Here is a 21,514-nt window from a genome sequence, read left to right as displayed (position 1 = left end):
AAATATTGACCTGGACTGGACCTCCAGTCAGATCCCTTAGGGCTCTCAGAGTGCCATGCTGGTGGACAGTGAATTATTCATAATTACTCTGCATTTGGTATTTGAGCCATTGTGAATGTGTATCTTTTGAAATTCAGCAGAATCTCTGCTTCTCTTGTTTTGCTTCCAACAATTATGGATAATCATGTCTTAGCTAAAAGGGCCCCAAGTTATAACATACTGTTTTTCTCTAATATGCTTCTTACAAATAGCCAATCCCTATTAGCTGTGTGGCATTGAAATTCAATGCTATTACTAATTTTCCTTTGACATCAATAGTAACGTTACCTCATAATTTGATAGTCATTATAGCTATGAAGGGAACTAATGCCCAAGATTCTCAAAAATGCAAGATTGATGTGTTTCTTTCTTTTCCCCTCTGTCATAATTTACTTATATAACAGAGTATTTACAGTCATCATTCATTCCTTTCTTTAGGAATCCAAAGTGGTAATTGGGCAGGAATATACAGTGTTCTTGATTGGATTAATAATTGTCTTTTCAGTAATTCAGAATAACACATGAGGGAATGAAAGAATGAATGAATAAATAAAAAAGAATGAATAAATTAAAAAAAATTGTGTTTCAGGGAAGAAAAAATCCCAGGAAAATAAAAACAAAGGAAACAAAATCCAAGACATACAACTGAAGACAAGTGAGCCAGATTTCACCTCTGCAAATATGAGAGATTCTGCAGAAGGTAAGCTTGCGATATTGGCCTGGTCTGAATTGGGTGTCTATGTACCCAGTGAATTTAACTTTGTATCTCTTTCTGTTGTCCTTCTGAGAATCATTTAAGATCTTTACGAGGTTAAACAGCAGAAAAGCTGCCTAAATTTAATATGGTAAACTGAGCCTTCTATATGCTACCTTCCCTTCAAACAATTGTGAAAGACTTTTCTTCTTAAAAATGAACTTGTTCCCTTGTTAAAATAAAATGAGACCAAGTGTGGTGGCTCACGCCTGTAATCCCAGCACTTTGGGAGGCTGAGCCAGAAGGATCTCTTGAGGCCAGGAGTTTGAGACCAGCCTGGGCAACATGTGAGACCCTATTTCTACAAAAGAAAATAAAATAAGAAAATTCACTAAGATGATGGCATGTGCCTGTAGTCCTAGCTACTTGACAGGCTGACGTGGGAGGATCACTGGTGCCCAGGAGTTTGAGGCTACATTGAGCTGTGATCCCCCCACTGTACTCCAGCCTGGGTGACAGGGCGAGACACTGTCTCTAAAAAAATAAAAATAATGATAATAAAATGAAACATATGATTGCATTTAAAAATAGCATAAAGTTCAAAACCATCAAAAAATAGTGATAGCAAGGACATGAGGAGGCACCTGGGGTGCTCGTTGTTTTCTATTACTCATCTGTGGAATGGTCACATGGGTATATATATTTAGTGAAAATTTTATCTTGCTATATACTCAACTATTTGTACACTTTAATACATGTATGTTTTATACTTCAAATTAAGCATTTACTTACAGTGTCAAACAAGACTTTGATTTTTGTATAACAGAACAAAAAGTGTACAGAATGAAGTGTGTTTATGTTTCTTGTTAGAATTTAAATTCTTATTTTCTCTCTTCGTGTTTCTCCCCTTAAAATTTTCTCCTTTATAGTCCCTCTGATGATAATATTCTAGGCCTGTCATGACGTAGGAATCCAACCAAGAGGCATGGATTGAAAGTTAATCAGAAAGACAGCTTGCCCTGTGCTCATTGCAGTTGGGCCGCCATATTGAGACTATTGATACAGAAGGGAAGGAGGTGTGTCTTAATTTGCCATGGGCAAATTTTTGCAGATTGCAGCTTACTTGAGTTGTTTATAGTGACCCAAGTAGGCAAATTTCAGAAGACAGGTTTGCGACTCTTTTAAGAAATATTTGTAGAGGAAAATAACCAAAATATTTTGGATGCCTTTCATAACCATTTTTAAGCACTGTTTGTGATGATAACATTCATAGAAGATTATAATTTTCTGTGCCATTTTATGAAACAAGAATAGTCAAGTTCATTTCCCCAGAGTCTTAAAACCCAGTTCTGCCTCCTCATTGCAGGTGTGCCGAGAGGTTTTTTGAACAACAAAAATTACTAAGGAACCTCACTACCTTTGGTGGTAGAATTAGAAAACAGATTCAGCAGTCATCTACTCCCCTTCAGTAATTCAAGGCAATTATTTTTCTCCTGATACATCATCAGGTCCCATGAAAAATGACACTTGCTGGCCCGGCGCGGTGGCTCATGCCTGTCATCCCAGCACTTTGGGAGGCTGAGGCGGGTGGATCACAAGGTCAGGATATCGAGACCATCCTGGCTAACATGGTGGAAACCCCGTCTCTACTAAAAATACAAAAAAATTAGCCAGGCGTGGTAGTGGGCACCTGTAGTCCGGGAGGCTGAGGCAGGAGAATGGTGTGAACCCAGGAGGCGGAGCTTGCAGTGAACCGAGATCATGCCACTGCACTCAGCCTGGGCAACAGAGCGAGACTCCATGTCAAAAAAAAAAAAAAAAGAAAAATGACACTTGCTCTTTATCTCCCAGTATGTGGCACAGCTGGTCAAAGTGGTGTCGTAGGCTTCCCCTGAATGTTCTGCGTTGTCCTCAGCAAATGGTCTATACCATGAGCAAACAGTTCAGACTCTTCTTTGTGCTCCCAAACCTCCCTTTATGTTCAGAACTCCACAGACCACGTAAAGTGCGTGGACCCACTCTGGCATGGGCCGTGCTTGTTAATGGAGCTGTGCAGACTTCGGTTTACATTACTTTGGACAGTTTTATATCTGGGATTGTTTACCAGTCTTGGGGAAAGACATTTTTTTCCCCATCAAAAGAAGCCACAGATTTTGACTGAAAATGAAGTCTATTAGGAAATTTCTGAGCCTTAGAGTTGCATTTTCTGTTGTCTCATTTCAACTCCTTGGCAGTATTCTGGGTCTCTATTGACAATGTCTTTGAAAAGAGAGGTAGCTCCTAATTTGAAATACGTTACTACCGTCGAATGACTGGTTTCCCACTTTGTGGAAAGCTCATGGAATTTATGAAATTAGTCTCGGGGGAGAGAAGGCTGTTTCTGTTCGGAAACAGAAACCTCATTGCTAGTAAATGTAGTAGCAGATGGGAAACAGTAATTCCCGATATTCCTGGGAAACAGCAAGGGGGCTAGGACTGAATAAGTGAGCTTGTATGAGTAATACCTGGCATTGACCTCTTCCCCACTGTATCCACGCAGTCCCCATGAGCAGTAGCAGGCCTCTCAGATCGTGAGGGTCTGGCTGCTCTTTTCTGCCTCCACTGCCTCTTCCCCTTTCCTTCTTAGCACAGCAGCCAGCATCTCCATTCTCATTCTGCTCTGCCAGTCTTGCTCCTCGGCCTCCAGTGATGACCTTCCCCCATCCCTTCACCCACCCTACAGCCGAATCTCCCAGATGGCAGTCTCCTGCTTTCAAATACCTTCAATGGCTCCCCACTGTCCCCAGATAAGTCCACATTAGTTTACAGTGTTCTCTGTGTTTTGATTCTTTTCTGCTTGCTTTTCCTCTTCTGTCCTTAATTCTTGTGTTCTTCAGGTTCAGTCTGCTTAGTCCTTTCTCTAAGAAGCCTTTCCTGATTATGACATGAGATGCTTCCGTACCCCACTCACTTCCATAAACACAGCCATTAATGTTCTGTAGTTTCGTTGCCTTCCTGCTTGTGTGTGGCTTCTATTAAAGTGAAGCTCTCTATGGGTAAGGATCTTGACAGTCTTGTTTACCTAGTACTGGCAGATAGTGGGTGGTAAGTCAGTATTTGCAAGTGATTGGGGGAACAGCCAGGTAATGTAGCCTGGAGAAGAAGCCAGAATAGCTCTGCCTCCTCCGTGGAGCCTTTCTTAACTCTCCTAGTGCCTGCAGTAGAGGGGCCCGCTTCTGCAGTGCAGCAAGTGGGACTGTCGTGACAGCAGCATTGGGGACCATTCCTACTAGCACGAAACCGCGATTACAGCTTCTGTCTTTAAGAATCCCCTGTTGTCCCAGTGTTTTCTTCCAGTCTCTTCTCCATTTCTTTTTCTTTACAGGTAAACTTGAAAGAGTGGCTAATAGTCTCCCTGTCTCTCCATCTCCTTCCAGTCTCTTAGGAACTCTGTTAGACATTTGTCCCCACTACTCCACTTGCTGTCACAATCACAAGACCTCTGCCTTGGCAGATGGAATGTTCCATTCTCAGTCCTCATTTTATCTAACCTATCAGGAGTTCTGGACACAGCTGATCATGCCCTCCTTGAAGCAGTTTCTTTACTTAGCCGAAGGGCCACCACTCTTGGTTCTCCGGACACCTCACTGGCCTTTCCCCCAGCCTCAGTCGGGGAGTCATCTGGGACACAATCCTCTCATCCCTCTTCTGCCTGCGCTCACTTGCCAGGTGACCTCATCCAGTCCAGTGCTCTGAATACCTTCTCTGGCCTTTTCTAGGACTTTGAAATTTCTAGGCCAGCCTCTTTGTTGAATTCCAGATTCATATAAAGCTGTCTACTTAATATATTCACTTGGATGTCTATAATCAGGTACCTTAAACTTTAGCACGTCTGAAGTAAGCTTTTGATTTCCCCCACAACCTGCACGTGCACACAGACCACAGTTGCTTCTCTTGTGGTCTTCCAACATTTTATTAGCCAGGATTATCGCAGTTCCGTGGAATCTCCTCTTCTCTCTCCCCACAGCCAGTCAGCAGGCACGTTGTCAACTTCATTGCCAAAATATATCCAGAGCACTTGTAGTCCCGCCCTGCTGCCACCCCTGTGCCACCATCCTGCCTCTCCTGGAGGATGCAGTGGGCCCCATCTTGTCCATCTGCCTCCACCCTTGTCACCTAGGGTTCACTATCTTCCTTGTAGTAACCAGAGTGATTCTCTTGAATACAAGTCAGATTATATATTTCTGTTAGATCTTTCTGGTAGCTCCCTGTTTTCACTCAGAGTAAAAGCCAGCAGCCTGCAGGGGCTTGTGTAAGTAGGCCCCTGTTTGCATCTCTAGTCTTACCTCCTGCCCTCACTTTGCCCAGCTTCCCCACCTCACCTCACTGACGTCTTTGCTGTTCTTTGAACGCATCTAGTATGTTCTTGACTCATCGCTTATGCATTTTGAGGGTTCCTCTATCCAGTAGGGCTCCTCCTCCCACCTCCCCTCCCCAATATGTGCATGCCTCATTTTCCTTAGGTCTCTCCTCCACTGTCACCTTCTAAGCAAATCCTTCCCTGACCGCCTTCTACCACCCCTCAGGTGGGCTAGGCCTAGGGACTCTGAAGTGACTGCAGATTTCTGTTCCCTTCAGTGAGATGCTCCTGAGTTTTTAATAACTTGGCTGGGCTTAGAAGAGATGATCTCCAAAGATTGTCTAGCTCGAAAAACTTGTGATTACATGATTCTGGAAAATGTTCTAGCTTCTGAGTATAACGTTTTAATTAAGAGAGAGAGAGAGGATCATTTACTCCAGACAGACTTCCAAGGATCTAACCTGGTGATATGTCTGGTAAAGAACTGTTTCCAGTTTGGAATCATGAGAAATTAGAATTTACAACTACTCCTAAAATGTAGTATTGACTACTCCAACACAATTTTAAACACTACAGTTTCTGTAAACAGAGTTGTATCTATGTGCAACTAAACACAAAACCCCACTCCACATGGACATCCTTGTCTGTTGCGTTCGTGTATGTATCCTCACTGCCGGGAATATCGCCTGGTACGTAGCTGGTACTCTAAATACTTGTTGAATGAATGGATGAATGAAATGGATTCATATCCCATACAACTTTGTCAATTAAGTATATAAAGTAGAAGTAATTTATTGTTCATCATCATCTCCCTTATGTTTTAGGTGGTAAGAGAAATAACTTGAATCATTCAAATTGTTCACCAAGTAGCTGGTTTCCCATGCTTCACTTCCATGCTTCTGTTTCCATGTGCTTTCTAGGTCCTAAAGAAGACGAAGAGAAGCCTTCAGCCTCAGCACTTGAGCAGCCAGCCACCCTCCAGGAGGTGGCCAGTCAGGAGGTGCCTCCAGAACTAGCAACCCCTGCCCCTGCCTGGGAGCCACAGCCAGAACCAGACGAGCAATTAGAAGCGGCAGCTTGTGAGGTGAATGATTTGGGGGAAGAGGAGGAGGAGGAAGAGGAGGAGGATGAAGAAGAAGAAGAAGAAGAAGAAGATGATGAGTTGGAAGACGAGGGGGAAGAAGAAGCCAGCATGCCAAATGAAAGTTTTGTGAAAGAGCCAGAAATACGGTGTGATGAGAAGCCAGAAGATTTATTAGAGGAACCAAAAACAACTTCAGAAGAAACTCTTGAAGACTCCTCAGAGGTAACACCTGCCATGCAAATCCCCCGAACTAAAGAAGAGGCCAATGGTGATGTATTTGAAACGTTTATGTTTCCGTGTCAGCATTGTGAAAGGAAGTTTACAACCAAACAGGGGCTTGAGCGTCACATGCATATCCATATATCCACCGTCAATCATGCTTTCAAATGCAAGTACTGTGGGAAAGCCTTTGGCACACAGATTAACCGGCGGCGACATGAGCGGCGCCATGAAGCAGGGTTAAAGCGGAAACCCAGCCAAACACTACAGCCGTCAGAGAATCTGGCTGATGGCAAAGCATCTGGAGAAAACGTTGCTTCGAAAGATGAATCGAGTCCTCCCAATCTTGGGCCAGACTGTCTGATCATGAATTCAGAGAAGGCTTCCCAAGACACAATAAATTCTTCTGTCGTAGAAGAGAATGGGGAAGTTAAAGAACTTCATCCGTGCCAATATTGTAAAAAGGTTTTTGGAACTCATACTAATATGAGACGGCATCAGCGTAGAGTTCACGAACGTCATCTGATTCCCAAAGGTGTACGGCGAAAAGGAGGCCTTGAAGAGCCCCAGCCTCCAGCAGAACAGGCCCAGGCCACCCAGAACGTATATGTACCAAGCACAGAGCCCGAGGAGGAAGGGGAAGCAGATGACGTGTACATCATGGACATTTCTAGCAATATCTCTGAAAACTTAAATTACTATATTGATGGTAAAATTCAAACTAATAACAACACTAGTAACTGTGACGTGATTGAGATGGAGTCTGCTTCGGCAGACTTGTATGGTATAAATTGTCTGCTCACTCCAGTTACAGTGGAAATTACTCAAAATATAAAGACCACACAGGTCCCTGTAACAGAAGATCTTCCTAAAGAGCCTTTGGGCAGCACAAATAGTGAGGCCAAGAAGCGGAGAACTGCGAGCCCGCCTGCACTGCCCAAAATTAAGGCCGAAACAGACTCTGACCCCATGGCCCCCTCTTGCTCCTTAAGTCTTCCTCTTAGCATATCAACAACGGAGGCAGTGTCTTTCCATAAAGAGAAAAGTGTTTATTTGTCATCAAAGCTCAAACAACTTCTTCAAACCCAAGATAAACTAACTCCTCCTGCAGGGATTTCAGCAACTGAAATAGCTAAATTAGGTCCTGTTTGTGTGTCTGCTCCTGCATCAATGTTGCCTGTGACCTCAAGTAGGTTTAAGAGGCGGACCAGCTCTCCTCCCAGTTCTCCACAGCACAGTCCTGCCCTTCGAGACTTTGGAAAGCCAAGTGATGGGAAAGCAGCATGGACCGATGCAGGGCTGACTTCCAAAAAATCCAAATTAGAAAGTCATAGCGACTCACCAGCGTGGAGTTTGTCTGGGAGAGATGAGAGAGAAACTGTGAGCCCTCCATGCTTTGATGAATATAAAATGTCTAAAGAGTGGACAGCCAGTTCTGCTTTTAGCAGTGTGTGCAACCAGCAGCCACTGGATTTATCCAGCGGTGTCAAACAGAAGAGTGAGGGTACAGGCAAGACTCCGGTCCAGTGGGAATCTGTCTTAGATCTCAGTGTGCATAAAAAGCATTGTAGTGACTCTGAAGGCAGGGAATTCAAAGAAAATCATTCAGTGCAGCCTATGTGTAGTGCTGTAAAGAAAAGGAAACCAACCACCTGCATGCTGCAGAAGGTTCTTCTCAATGAATATAATGGCATCGATTTACCTGTAGAAAACCCTGCAGATGTGACCAGGAGCCCAAGTCCTTGTAAATCCCTAGAAGCTCAGCCAGATCCTGACCTCGGTCCGGACTCTGGTTTCCCTGCCCCTACTGTTGAGTCCACACCTGATGTTTGTCCTTCATCACCTGCCCTGCAGACACCCTCCCTCTCATCCGGTCAGCTGCCTCCTCTCTTGATCCCCACAGATCCCTCTTCCCCTCCACCCTGTCCCCCGGTATTAACTGTTGCCACTCCGCCCCCTCCCCTCCTTCCTACCGTACCTCTTCCAGCCCCCACTTCCAGTGCATCTCCACACCCATGCCCCTCTCCACTCTCAAATGCCACAGCACAGTCCCCGCTTCCAATTCTGTCCCCAACAGTGTCCCCCTCTCCCTCTCCCATTCCTCCCGTGGAGCCCCTGATGTCTGCCGCCTCACCCGGGCCGCCAACACTTTCTTCTTCCTCCTCTTCATCTTCCTCCTCCTCTTCGTTTTCTTCTTCATCTTCCTCCTCTTCTCCTTCTCCACCTCCTCTCTCCGCAATATCATCTGTTGTTTCCTCTGGTGATAATCTGGAGGCTTCTCTCCCCATGATATCTTTCAAACAGGAGGAATTAGAGAATGAAAGTCTGAAACCCAGGGAAGAGCCCCAGTCTGCTGCTGAACAGGATGTTGTTGTTCAGGAAACATTCAACAAAAACTTTGTTTGCAATGTCTGTGAATCACCTTTTCTTTCCATTAAAGATCTAACCAAACATTTATCTATTCATGCTGAAGAATGGCCCTTCAAATGTGAATTTTGTGTGCAGCTTTTTAAGGATAAAACGGACTTGTCAGAACATCGCTTTTTGCTTCATGGAGTTGGGAATATCTTTGTGTGTTCTGTTTGTAAAAAAGAATTTGCTTTTTTGTGCAATTTGCAGCAGCACCAGCGAGATCTCCACCCAGATAAGGTGTGCACACATCACGAGTTTGAAAGCGGGACTCTGAGGCCCCAGAACTTTACAGATCCCAGCAAGGCCCACGTAGAGCATATGCAGAGCTTGCCAGAAGATCCTTTAGAAACTTCTAAAGAAGAAGAAGAGTTAAACGATTCCTCTGAAGAGCTTTATACGACTATAAAAATAATGGCTTCTGGAGTAAAGACAAAAGATCCAGATGTTCGATTGGGCCTCAATCAGCATTACCCAAGCTTTAAACCACCTCCATTTCAGTACCATCACCGTAACCCCATGGGGATTGGTGTGACAGCCACAAATTTCACTACACACAATATTCCACAGACTTTTACTACCGCCATTCGCTGCACAAAGTGTGGAAAAGGTGTCGACAACATGCCGGAGTTGCACAAACATATCCTGGCTTGTGCTTCTGCAAGTGACAAGAAGAGGTACACGCCTAAGAAAAACCCAGTACCATTAAAACAAACTGTGCAACCCAAAAATGGCGTGGTGGTTTTAGATAACTCTGGGAAAAATGCCTTCCGACGAATGGGACAGCCCAAAAGGCTAAACTTTAGTGTTGAGCTCAGCAAAATGTCGTCGAATAAGCTCAAATTAAATGCATTGAAGAAAAAAAATCAGCTAGTACAGAAAGCAATTCTTCAGAAAAACAAATCTGCAAAGCAGAAGGCTGACTTGAAAAATGCTTGTGAGTCATCCTCTCACATCTGCCCTTACTGTAATCGAGAGTTCACTTACATTGGAAGCCTGAATAAACACGCCGCCTTCAGCTGTCCCAAAAAACCCCTTTCTCCTCCCAAAAAAAAAGTTTCTCATTCATCTAAGAAAGGTGGACACTCATCACCTGCAAGTAGTGACAAAAACAGTAACAGCAACCACCGCAGACGGACAGCGGATGCGGAGATTAAAATGCAAAGCATGCAGACTCCGTTGGGCAAGACCAGAGCCCGCAGCTCAGGCCCCACCCAAGTCCCGCTTCCCTCCTCATCCTTCAGGTCCAAGCAGAACGTCAAGTTTGCAGCTTCGGTGAAATCCAAAAAACCAAGCTCCTCCTCTTTAAGGAACTCCAGCCCGATAAGAATGGCCAAAATAACTCATGTTGAGGGGAAAAAACCTAAAGCTGTGGCCAAGAATCATTCTGCTCAGCTTTCCAGCAAAACATCGCGGAGCCTGCACGTGAGGGTACAGAAAAGCAAAGCTGTTTTACAAAGCAAATCCACCTTGGCGAGTAAGAAAAGAACAGACCGGTTCAATATAAAGTCTAGAGAGCGGAGTGGGGGGCCAGTCACCCGAAGCCTTCAGCTGGCAGCTGCTGCTGACTTGAGTGAGAACAAGAGAGAGGACGGCAGCGCCAAGCAGGAGCTGAAGGACTTCAGGTAAGCTCAGGAGCTGGTGGGAGGGAAAGACCGGGAAGGCGACAGTATCCTTGCCTACGGGCGTTTTTTTTTTGGTTTCTTGTTGCTTTTTTTTTTTTTTTTTTTTTCCACTTAAAGGAAATAGCTGTTGTATAAGTTAAAGGCATGAAGGGTCATTGCTTTGGCTGCTTTTAGAGATGAATAAATAGTTCTAATTTCAGACTTAGGACTCACAAGGTAGTGCTACTTCTTTAATATGGCCAGATGTAAATTGAATTTAAAACTATAGAAAAGCTCTCAAAAATACTCTTAAGAAAAGATGAAATCCTCTCAAACTTCCTTTAGGTCTTGGGTGATAGCTCAGTGTCACGTGTCTTATTTTCCGATCATAGAACATTTCTTAGATTAAGACGGGTCACTGAGTTCATTAGTAAACCATGTTACAATCTTGTTTAATATTTCTGTGACTTCAGCATAGATGTAGTACCTGAGACTTTCTTTCAGAATTGCCAGTGCTTAAATTTTAACAATTGATTGCATTGGTCAAAACAAAACAAAACAAAACATAGTCCTTTAAAAAGGCCTTATGCACTGTCCCCCACCTCCTGAGCTCAGCCATAGGACAGTAAACAAGTCAGGTTCTGGATGGGAAGCAGAGCAGGGGAGACGTGCTTGGAACTCCAGGCAGGACCCTTGTGGCCGTTTCAGGCCTGTGTGTTACCCAGGGCATGTCAGCCTCATTTGTCAGTGCCTTTGTTTCCCCAGTAATGATAGCAGGATTTGTCTTAGATTTGAAGTGACTTTACTGCTTTATACCCTGTGCTTCCTATATTAAGAACTGTTCTCAGTGACAGATGAAGAGAGAGGGCAGTGGTTAAATTTGTTACATTGGATTCTCAAACTTTCTAAGTCCTTTGTCCGAAGTGGATGTGCATTGGAATTCCTGCTGTTTCTGAATAGTTCAGTCTTGTGAAAATTACTCATCAGATAGCATTTCTGCAAAATACTTTTAAGTCTTGTAATTTCACGGTATGCCACCTGACTCTAGGCTTTCATGCTATAGCTTTTGGTGTCTGAAAATTCTTTGGTGTTTTAAGCAAGCAGAATTTTAGGGATCCTAAGTGTGGACACGACTGCCATTTTGTAGAGGTCACGAGGACACAGAGGTGCCATTAGCCCTGCATAATTGATCAGGTAGAATTTTTAATGCTGGTGTGCCTTAAATCACAGCTAAAGATAGAGAAGAATCATTAAGTAAGGCTGATTTGAATGATTTACTGTAGGATTAATGGATCAGATTTTTAAAAAGCTACTTCATAAATGTGTTAAATATTTAGTTGCCATAGGTCTGACCAATGCTCGGTCTCTGGCCACGGCACATACATAGGTAGCATCTTGGAGGTTAGCTCTGCTGAAAATAAGCACCTGTGTTATCAGCTGTCAAAGCTGCTTGCCTTTAGTAATTGAATTGTGCACCTGTTTGTGCTCAGTCTGTGTTCTGGAGGCACCACACCAACAGGACATGATCAAATTGAGTCCTTTTCAAGTTGCTTATGTCTTCAACAAGCAGAATGGGCCTTCATTTTCACAGATTGTACTATAAAACCCCTCCCAGGTGGTTGATGCTTTAGAATGTACTGTTTCTATCCCTTTTGTCTTCAGTATTATCTAAAAGAAATGCTTGTTTTGTACTGGGCCCCACTTACACAGTTCAAGGTTAAAGTTGATTTGGAAAAATTAAGTTCTGCAAAGAAAAGCTGTCAGATTGACTATAAATTTATGAAGCCTATTCAGATAGCCTCTACCCAGTGTCTTTTGAGTAACCTTTAAGGCTAAAAGTTGATTTGGAAAAATTAAGTTCTGCAAAGAAAAGCTGTCAGATTGACTATAAATTTATGAAGCCTATTCAGATAGCCTCTACCCAGTGTCTTTTGAGTAACCTTTAAGGCTACAAAGGACTAAAGGGCCTTAAAAATCATGTCTCTTCTTTGCTCCAGTTAATTTTCATTATTTTGCTTTGTTTGATAGTTAACAGAGGGTTACCTTGCTGGAGTGAAATTTGGCCTAAAAGGAAGCACAGAAGAATCAGATAAGAAAACATTGGTATTGTCCTAACCGTAGATGGTAATGACAGGCATTGGTGGCAGCTCTTCCTCCTCTGTGTGAGGTGCTGGAACTGTGCTGTGGACACATCTGTAGGTCAGCAATGTGATCCAGGGGTCCACTTACCAAGTCACCATAAACCTGTGATGTGTTCTTGGGAATTAGAAAACAGATGTTCATCAAGATATATTTTGACTCTCTGGACACAAAAGTGGGCATTTCTTTAAAGTGTTTGTTTTGGTGTTAGTACTTTGTAGTGAGTTTAGCACAAAACTGGGATTCCTAAACTTAGACCTGGGTAATACGATGATTGTCACTAACGTGTCGCCCAGGGCTCGTAGAGAGGAGGCCTCAGCCTCAGTGCATATTTGTTACATTACACTAATGAGTTTGAACTACAGTCGTCTTCCTGTTTAAGTATAGTTCTACTTGTAAATTTTGTGTAGGGATGATTCCTGACACAAGGAATCATCACATCTGTTACATGTCGAGGAATACTCACTTTCACTGTGTTTGCAGCTTGCTTTACTTACCCTGTTGGGTACACAGGGATTTCTTACAGAACAGGCAGCACATCATTGTCCTGTGTGTTTCTTTACAATAAGCTGTGATTAAGAGCTAGTTTTCGATACTCAGATATTTTACATGTGAATGCCACTTTAGGATTCCACAGTTTTTCAAGTATATGCTTGCAATCAGCCATATGATTTTTCCATGAGTTTTCTACTTAACACTGAGGGTCATTTCCTGGAACACAAGCCATGGTGCCAGACAAGGTGTCAAAAAGCCATGTGCTCCAAATATTTTTCTTAGGACAAAACACAGGAAAGCAGACATGCCACAGTCATTCAGGTTCTCCTGCTGCAGCTCTTACTACAGTGACCCACCCCTCAGCCCTCACCATGGCTTTCTGGAGTGCTGCGTTTAAATCTGTTGCTAAGGGTTCATTTCCATGGGCTCCAATAAAGCAGAAAGGGAAGGAAAGGTGTATTCTTTACTCACCTCCTACCCATCTTTCATCTTTGTAAACCCCACAGTGTTTTTGGGTTCTCTTTTTTTTTTTTAATGAGATGGAGTCTCGCTCTGTTGCCCAGGCTGGAGTGCAGTGGCGCAATCTCGGCTCACTGCAAGCTCTGCCTCCCGGGTTCACACCATTCTCCTGTCTCAGCCTCCCGAGTAGCTGGGACTTCAGGGGCCTGCCACCACGCCCGGCTAATTTTTTGTATTTTTAGTAGAGATGGGGTTTCACCGTGTTAGCCAGGATGGTCTCGATCTCCTGACCTTGTGATCTGCCCGCCTTGGCCTCCTGAAGTGCTGGGATTACAGGTGTGAGCCACCGTGCCCGGTGTTTTTGGGTTCTTTAATGCTTCTTTTAGAGCCACATTTTTCTTTTCAAACCGAGTTCCCATCGCAGTCAAGAAAACAAAGGTAGAGAAGCAAAATGAAATTCTAGACCAAGTTTTTCCATTTACCAGGAATTGATTAAAAAAATAAAGTGCTAATTTCTCATGCCTCCATCTCTGCTACACCGCTTGGAAATAAATGCGTGTAGTTCCTTGCAGGGTGTATCTTTCTGGGTAGGACGCTCGTTCCTAAATGCCTTCAGTCATGTGTGTGTTGTCGTCTTAATAACATTTGTCTTATAGTCTATTCACCTTTTTCTTTAACATGGTCAATTCATGTAAGGTTATGTTATGTTGTCATTTATCTTCAGTTTTCTTATTTTCTAGGAACTTCCTGTAGAAAAGCCCCCAAAACAAAACAAACCTTAATTGACTAAAAGGTATTGCATGCTCAACTTAGGATAAGCACTACGGCAAAGGATACGAAATCTACCAAGCTTGCAAGACCAGTTGAAGCTGACTCAAAAATCCTAACATTCAACTGATTGCCGGCAGGCTTAGAGTCAGGCATCTGCTGCTTCGGTGGGGGCCCAACGCGCATGCTGGGCGCCTGGGTGATTGAGATCCAAAGAGAAGGGCACTGTAAGACAGGCCAGATGAACTGGCTCCTCGTCATGGGACTGGTACCTCAGATCTGAGCATGGCCCTTGTTTTTGGCACGTAGCGGAGAAAGGATTGATTTGAACTTAACCTTGCAAAGCAAGTTCTCTGTTTTAGCAGTAGTTTGTTGTAGGTTTCAGGGATGACAAATTTGGATGCACTCATTTAAAATGTTTTGGTCACATATCAGCTCTTGATGCCTTTCTTTTAAATTAATTATAGACAGAGAGAGGCATTTAGCTGATCTCTTACTCTGGTATTTCTTTTTTTGTTGTTTTCGTTTTTTTAAATCACAAGTAGATTGCCAGCGTAATGGAGAGGAAACCAGATTGGATACGGACTCTTTTTTATGCCTATTCTGGTGTTGCGTTTGTATATCCAAATGGACGTTATCCTCTCAGATTCTTATCTGGCACTAATTTATAACTATTATATTATCAGAGACTACGTAGCAATATATCAATGCACAGGCGCATCCCAGGCCTGTACAGATGTATGTCTACACGTAAGTATAAATGAATTTGCATACCAGGTTTTACACTTGCGTCTCTAATAGAGATTAAAAACAACAAATTGGCCTCTTCCTAAGTATATTAATATCATTTATCCTTACATTTTATGCTCCCCCCCCCAAATTAATGACTGAGTTGGTGGAAAGCGGCTAGGTTTTATTCATACTGTTTTTTGTTCTCGACTTCAAAAGTAATCTACCTCTTAAAAATTTGTAGTTTAATATTTGTTTGGTGAATTTGTGCCACTTTAATCCTTCCACTATCATTCCCATTTTGTTACATTTCTGTTATGGGGACTTTATGTTGAAATATTGTATAAAGCATTTGTAGCAATTTAAAAATAAAATATTTAAAATTATTTAAATTGTTTTGGACGCTTCAATTGTATTATATGTGATTTACATTTCACTTTTTTTGTTGGCGTTGTTAACCCGGAGAGTGCTCCTGTATTGAACTTTGCTGTTAGTTATTTTATTTGCTTCTTTTTGGAGAGTGCTATAAAAGACTATTCTAATGAAAACATTAAAATTTACAATTTGACATACAAAAAGGGGTTGTCCATTGATTTTAACCAATGTAGCACTGAGAGAGAGAGAGGTTAATTATAGATAGACAAGAATGGTGTTTGCTGTTTTTCCCCTCCCAGCATTGAAATCACTGGGGCTTGTCAGATGTATTCAAAAAAGATTTTTTGTGCTATTGCTGCAAACACTTAATAACTAGAGGAGAATTTAAACAATGCATTTTATATTATTGTAACCAATAAAAAACTTTCTAAACATCTGTGAAAGGACTGCATTTTGTACATAATTGGGAGCAGTTAGGGGGTGAAACAAGGTACGTGGAGGATTGTTCAGAGCCCGCACTCTAATTTAAAAATGCGGCATCTACTCAGCCCACCTGGCGTCTGTTCACTTGTTTCTATTTGACAGTAACTGAATATGTGCTCATTCCAGTTGGAATTCTATGTAGAGGGTGGACGTGTAGTCAGACAACGGTGCCGAGAAGTACCTTGTGAACTCACTCGGGTAAGAGTAAAATACAAAATAATTTCATCTGTGGGGTCTCTGTGCTTCCTAAAAGTTTACTCTAGTTTGTGGATTGATGTTTATTTCTATGGGCTTCCAAAGAATGAAACCAAAAAGTTGTGACATACTCAGATTATGTGAAATTGCCGGGGTTTTTTAAGATTAAAAATGGCTGACTATAAGCGGTTTCCTACAGTTCATCATCATAGCACTTTGCTAACCACATCTGTCTGTCACTCCTCAGGGAAAGGTGGTGAAGGGATAGCCAGCTTCCCTTGGCCAGATGTTCTGGCATACGATATTCCTCCCTTAGAAAAACACGGAGGAGAGAGGTTGGTGGGAATCTGGAAGTGGTCTTCGATATTAGTAGTTTTAAACAAATGAGGCTTGAACACACAGCAGTGCCCTGTGAGGAGTTGAATGTTGTGAGAAAGAGCACAGTCTTGGGGGAGAACTGGATTTCCATCCTAACGCATCTGCCGGCTGTTCATCCCTTCCCTGTGCCTTCAGTAAACGGGCCTCCAACAAGCGCCCTCCATGGCTGCGTCTTTGGTGTTTTAGCCTTGGGCAAGTTCCTTTACATTCTGGATCATAGTTCCCAGTCTGCAAAAAGTGGGGAGTGGACTGGCTGGTTTCTGAGTGTGCCTTCTAGGAGGAGATCTTTTCTCCTGGATCTAGATGCTGTCAGACACAAGCACTGGACTGAAAGGGTGGGATGATGGCTCGGTCTCCACAGTGTCCCTGGGTCTGCCTGGAACATGACAGGGACTCAGATGTTTACTGGAGGAGTCACCAAGGAACCACATCACATCCATCTCACCAAGGGAGAAGCTGCCCTGTTTGGGCTGCTTTGGCTCTTTTATGTTAGAGTTAAACATTTTAAAAAAATCAAAAGCTAATTAAAGCCTTCCGTCCCTGTTACCATTGAAACATCTCACAGTGTTTCTGGTAAATGCCTTGCTAGGCTGGCTGTCTTGTCCTGGTTGTTATAAGTACTTTCTAGCAAGATATTTTACAAATTCAACTTAATGTATTGAGTACTTAATGTATGCCTGGCTGTGTTGTAGGTGCTTAGGATACATCTCTGAACAAAATGGACAAAAATCCTGACGTCTGTGGGGCTTGTATTTTCATAGTGGGTTTTTCCCCCACTTTATACTTCATATTCCAAACCTCCTTGCTGTCACAATTCCCCAAAGGCTAGGTGGTCAAGGAGATGCTTCTAGCTTAATATCTGAATGGCAATAATCTAGGTGACTGCCGGCTTTTAATACTTAGGTTAAAATGACTCTACTAAAATTATAGCTCACTTAATGCATTTAATATTTTATTCATGTGTATTTTGATTTGATATTGAACCTCGCTTTGAATATATTGACTTGAATCCATAAAAAAAATCATAAAGGGCAATTTACCTTGAAAGTGGATTAGAGCACAGGCAGATGAGAAAAGGGTTGACTCGGATATAAAGGCCACATTTAAAGTGCTTCAAAGACCAGGCTGGTAGTTACAGAAAATGATTTGTCGTTCCCCATCAGCCTTTACAGGCCCAGCTGTCACGGCCTCTTTCCTGCCTGATGGCACCACTCCTGCAGCTGCCGCTTCAGGCAGCCTCAGTGAAGGTTCTGGTGAAGCACTGCTGTTGAGCGTATGTTTGAGGGCCTTGGAGGTGTGGATGGGCCATTCTGCTAGACTTAACAAAACGGGGAGCCACAAGCCCTGCCCTTCAACACCGTGGGTTCCACACTTCTTCTGGGAAGCTTGTCAAAACTACTAGTTCCAAGGCCCTACAATGAGTCCATTTAGGGCAGGGTCCTGCCTGGGTAATATGTACTTTAAAGACCCAGGTAAATTCAGGGCACAGGAGAATTTCTGAATTTAATATGGGAAAAATAACAGATGAGTGTAGCTCTCAATTGCTAGAGGATTGTGTGCGCTTTAGGCCTCGCAGTGCCGCATGTCATCCTTATAATCATCCTGCAAAGTGGGCACTATTGTTTTCCCATTCTTTCTAAGGCTGGTGGGGGCGTGCATCTGGCGTTGGGGCATCAGGGTTATTCTGAAGCTAATCCTGAGCCGTGTCCACTTGGTGGAAAGAGGAGGTGGTGGGCTTTGAGGGTGAAGGAACCACCGGCCTAATGTGTAGTTTCTCTCTGGCTTATGTTGATGCCAAGGCCCAAGCCCCCTTGGGCCCTGCCCTTCTGGTGGCTTGACCTTTCCTGAAGGGTTTGCCTCACAAGCAGAACCTTGAATACACAGTATTATGGGCTAAGAAAAATAAAGGTCCAGATTGGTGGGAATGATGACATGTGACCATTAAGATTTTAGACAAAACATCTAATGTCAAAATAGAAGTTGAATACGGTTTGAGGTTTGAGTGGGTGGCATGTAGGGAAGAAAGTGCGAAACTGCTCCTTGGTGGTGCCATGGATCTCTGTGCTGCAGCCCCAGGCCCCAGGCCCGATCCTTGCTGCCACCTACACAGGGTCATGTCACTTCCTCCCTCCCCCTCTTCTGCCCTTGTGCCGCTTCCTCTGAGTGGTGGTGGAAATGATCTGAGAAGCTTTGGGGTGGATTCAGCCTGGCTTTCCAACGCCTGCTGTGCGCTGGGTACTCTGCTGAGCCTCTACAAGTCTTGGCAATGACAGCCTGAGGTTGGTGTCATTTACCGATGGAGAAACAGATTTGGGGAAAGTGATTTTGTTCCAAGGGCACACAACTCTAAGGTGGCAAGTTGGGATTTGAACTCCAGGCTACACTGTGCAGTCCATCATTTTTATAGGTAGAGTTTTTTTTGTTTTTGTTTTTGGTTTTTTTTGAGGAATCTTATTCTTCTAAATGTAGAAAACAAGATGCAGTACCTTCTCCATAAAAGCTTTTCCAAGCATTAGTGAGCAAGTGGAACAGTCATTTGTGGGTAAGGAAATCTTCCTGGTGCAGTGACGCTTTATTAGTCAGGAGTTGCTCCTGGACCCATTTGCTTTTAGTTTCCCTCTCACTGTGGAATAAACTTCTACCCCCATCACAGGCCAATTAGTTCAGGTCAATCAAGCTGGCATAGAGCCATCTGCTTCATCAATGGCAACGTGACTGTTTAACAGAAGCCAAGCTCATTATAGTAATACCCTTTGATTTTGGAGATGATTCTAAAGGCCCTGGGATCCTCAAGCATCTCCTCAGATACCGGCGGAGAACCTTGAGCTGCTGGGCATTAACCCAAAAAGAAAGTTGGTCTAGGCTGCCTCCCGACTTCAGCAAATAGTGTGTTTGTTACATGCAAAACAAACAGGTATTTACGTTCTGCCGATATGTTATTTTTAAAGTATAGGATTAGAACCTGGAGGGGGTGTGTAGGTTTCAGTTTTCTAGATTAAGAATTGAGAAAACCATCATGACTCTAAATTACTTGCAGTTGCAAAAATTACATTCAATTGTGAGTCATTAAAAGGTACCCAGAAATACTTTTATTAGAATAAACTTGTTGACCTGTTGCGGGTAATAGGATTTGCACATGCTTGCATTTCTGCCTCCCTTATACCAGCTGGATTTCTTTTCAACTCTTTTTTAAAATAGAAATTCAGGTGGACATTCTGGAGACCATTAACATTTTACGGAAGACTGGTGCCTAAATGTGCCTTCCCGTGTCCAGCCAATAAACCATGGCAGGAAGTCAACAGAACAAGCCATGTTTCTGAACACCCTTTCACAGGTGCCACCTGAGTTACTCAGTGAGGGGAGAGAGAACTGGAGTGTCATTTCAGCAACCACAGAAAGCTACAGGTGGATTTTAAAGCCCAGGTTTGTGTTCTGATTCAGAACATATTTAAGCTAAGAATATTTCCTTATTCATGTTTAAACAGGAGCCTATGATACAATCTGGAGTCCTACATCTACTGAGTCTTAGCATTAAATCTAAATGTACATTTAAAATAGGACTCACTTTAAAAAAACCTGGAATTTGTTGCACAGGTAAGTTAACAAAAGGGCATTTAGGCCTTAGGAGACAGTTACGGGTATTTTAATTTTTTAACTTAAAAACAGTTTCAATGTACAGCAGTTGAATTTGTCGTAGCATTTAAGTATTGGCCCAAAATATATTGTAATTTTTTTTATTGGAATGAAGTTATTTAAAACTCATGGATTCAATTTTCCTTGCAGTAACATTCTCTTCTCACTTGCTTTTTATAATCGCATCTAATCCTTGCCAACCCAGCTAGAGTTTAGAACATTTTCAGATGGCTTCTATTTCCAGGCTATTATTGGACTTGTGAATTCAGGCACATTCTCCTGTTGTGATTCAGTCAGCCAGCCATTCAGAAAACATCTTTCAACAGCCAGTCTGAATCATCAAAGTGTCAGGCTGTAGATCTGAAGGACTTTGTCCTGGGACTCTTAGAGGACCCTCGGGGTGTAGCTAACCACCATGGAGGGAGTTGAGGATGCGCCTGGAGTGTCACTGGCTTTTCCAACGCGTGGGGCACTTTTCTGAGTGCTTTACATTTTGAGCTCTTCCCACATCTGACGGAGATGATATTCTCATTTACAGATAGATTAACCGAGTCTGAGAGAGGCAACATCACTTGAATTATGTCCCATGGCTACAAGTGGGGACCCCAAACCCAGCCATCTGGTTCCAGAGCCAAGTTCAACTACAATTTGAAACCACCTAATCACTGTGCCCTTGGGTTTTAGAGAGACTTGCATGTACATAACTGTTGTGTCCCCCAGATGAGATGCTGATGGCCAGAGAGCAGTTTTACTGCAGAGAGCGCGTGTAGGATCATGGGAAGAACGTGGGCATTGAATGCCTTCCCATCTGGGTGTTCCTTACCTGGGCGCTGTTAGTTACTGAGAGGCAGGGCATGCTGCCCGCTGAGTGACCAGCTTCCTGGCCTGCAGGGGAGCTCTGTGCCCCGCACCTGCCACGTGCCGTGCACGTTGTAGAAGGCAGCATGTGTTCCCAGTGAGGATCCAGTGGCTGATGGCTGTGGTGGCGCTGGTGATGACAGTGGACGCTTAATCCGCGTCAGGTGCTCAAGTCCTCACAAAAACAGACCTAGGGAGGCACCGCTAAGGAAATTGCCAGGTCTTAGTAGCCGGCCCCGGGTGGAAAGGGGCAGCATGTGGGGAACTTGGATGATGGTGATCACTAAAGAACTTGGGGAAGAGGCTGTTGCAGAAACGACTCACTTTTCAAAAGCCCTGAAAGAGAAAAAAGCCCTTCGTGGAAGCTGAGAAACATAAGTTTCTATTAATTTCATGAGTAGGTGGTTCTATCCTTTGGTGAGGCTAGAGCTTTGTCAGAATTTTTAAAACACTCCTAAAGGCTTCTAGAATGATGTATTCTTCTCTAGGTAAGTGCGGAGCAATTGAGTCACGGCTCATGGAGAGCATAGAGCAGGGATGTCCAATCTTTTGGCTTCCCTGGCCCACGTTGGAAGAATTGTCTTAGGTCACACATAAAATACAGTAACATGAAA

General features: G+C 43.3%; 1 protein-coding gene across 9 annotated transcripts in view; it reads left to right on the top strand.

Annotated features, from left to right (window-relative positions):
• Window positions 1-21,514, top strand: part of PRDM2 (PR/SET domain 2) — a 126,455-nt gene that overhangs the window by 73,326 nt on the left and 31,615 nt on the right. For 6 of the 9 annotated variants that reach the window (XM_054437871.2, XM_063659542.1, XM_054437854.2 and 3 more), the window contains 2 exons: window positions 629-739; window positions 5,993-10,409. The exons of 1 other annotated variant lie outside the window; for it this stretch is intronic. In XM_054437871.2, coding sequence (XP_054293846.2) covers window positions 629-739; window positions 5,993-10,409 — 4,528 coding nt within the window. Of the gene's footprint in view, window positions 1-628; window positions 740-5,992; window positions 10,410-14,221; window positions 15,797-21,514 lie in introns of those variants that run through there. 2 more of the 9 variants (XM_063659538.1, XM_063659550.1) reach the window with 1 other exon arrangement.

This window comes from Pongo pygmaeus, chromosome 1, assembly GCF_028885625.2.
Source record: "Pongo pygmaeus isolate AG05252 chromosome 1, NHGRI_mPonPyg2-v2.0_pri, whole genome shotgun sequence".
NCBI lineage: Eukaryota > Metazoa > Chordata > Mammalia > Primates > Hominidae > Pongo > Pongo pygmaeus.
Note: the sequence above shows the minus strand (reverse complement) of the source record. Positions and strands in the feature narration are given on the sequence as shown.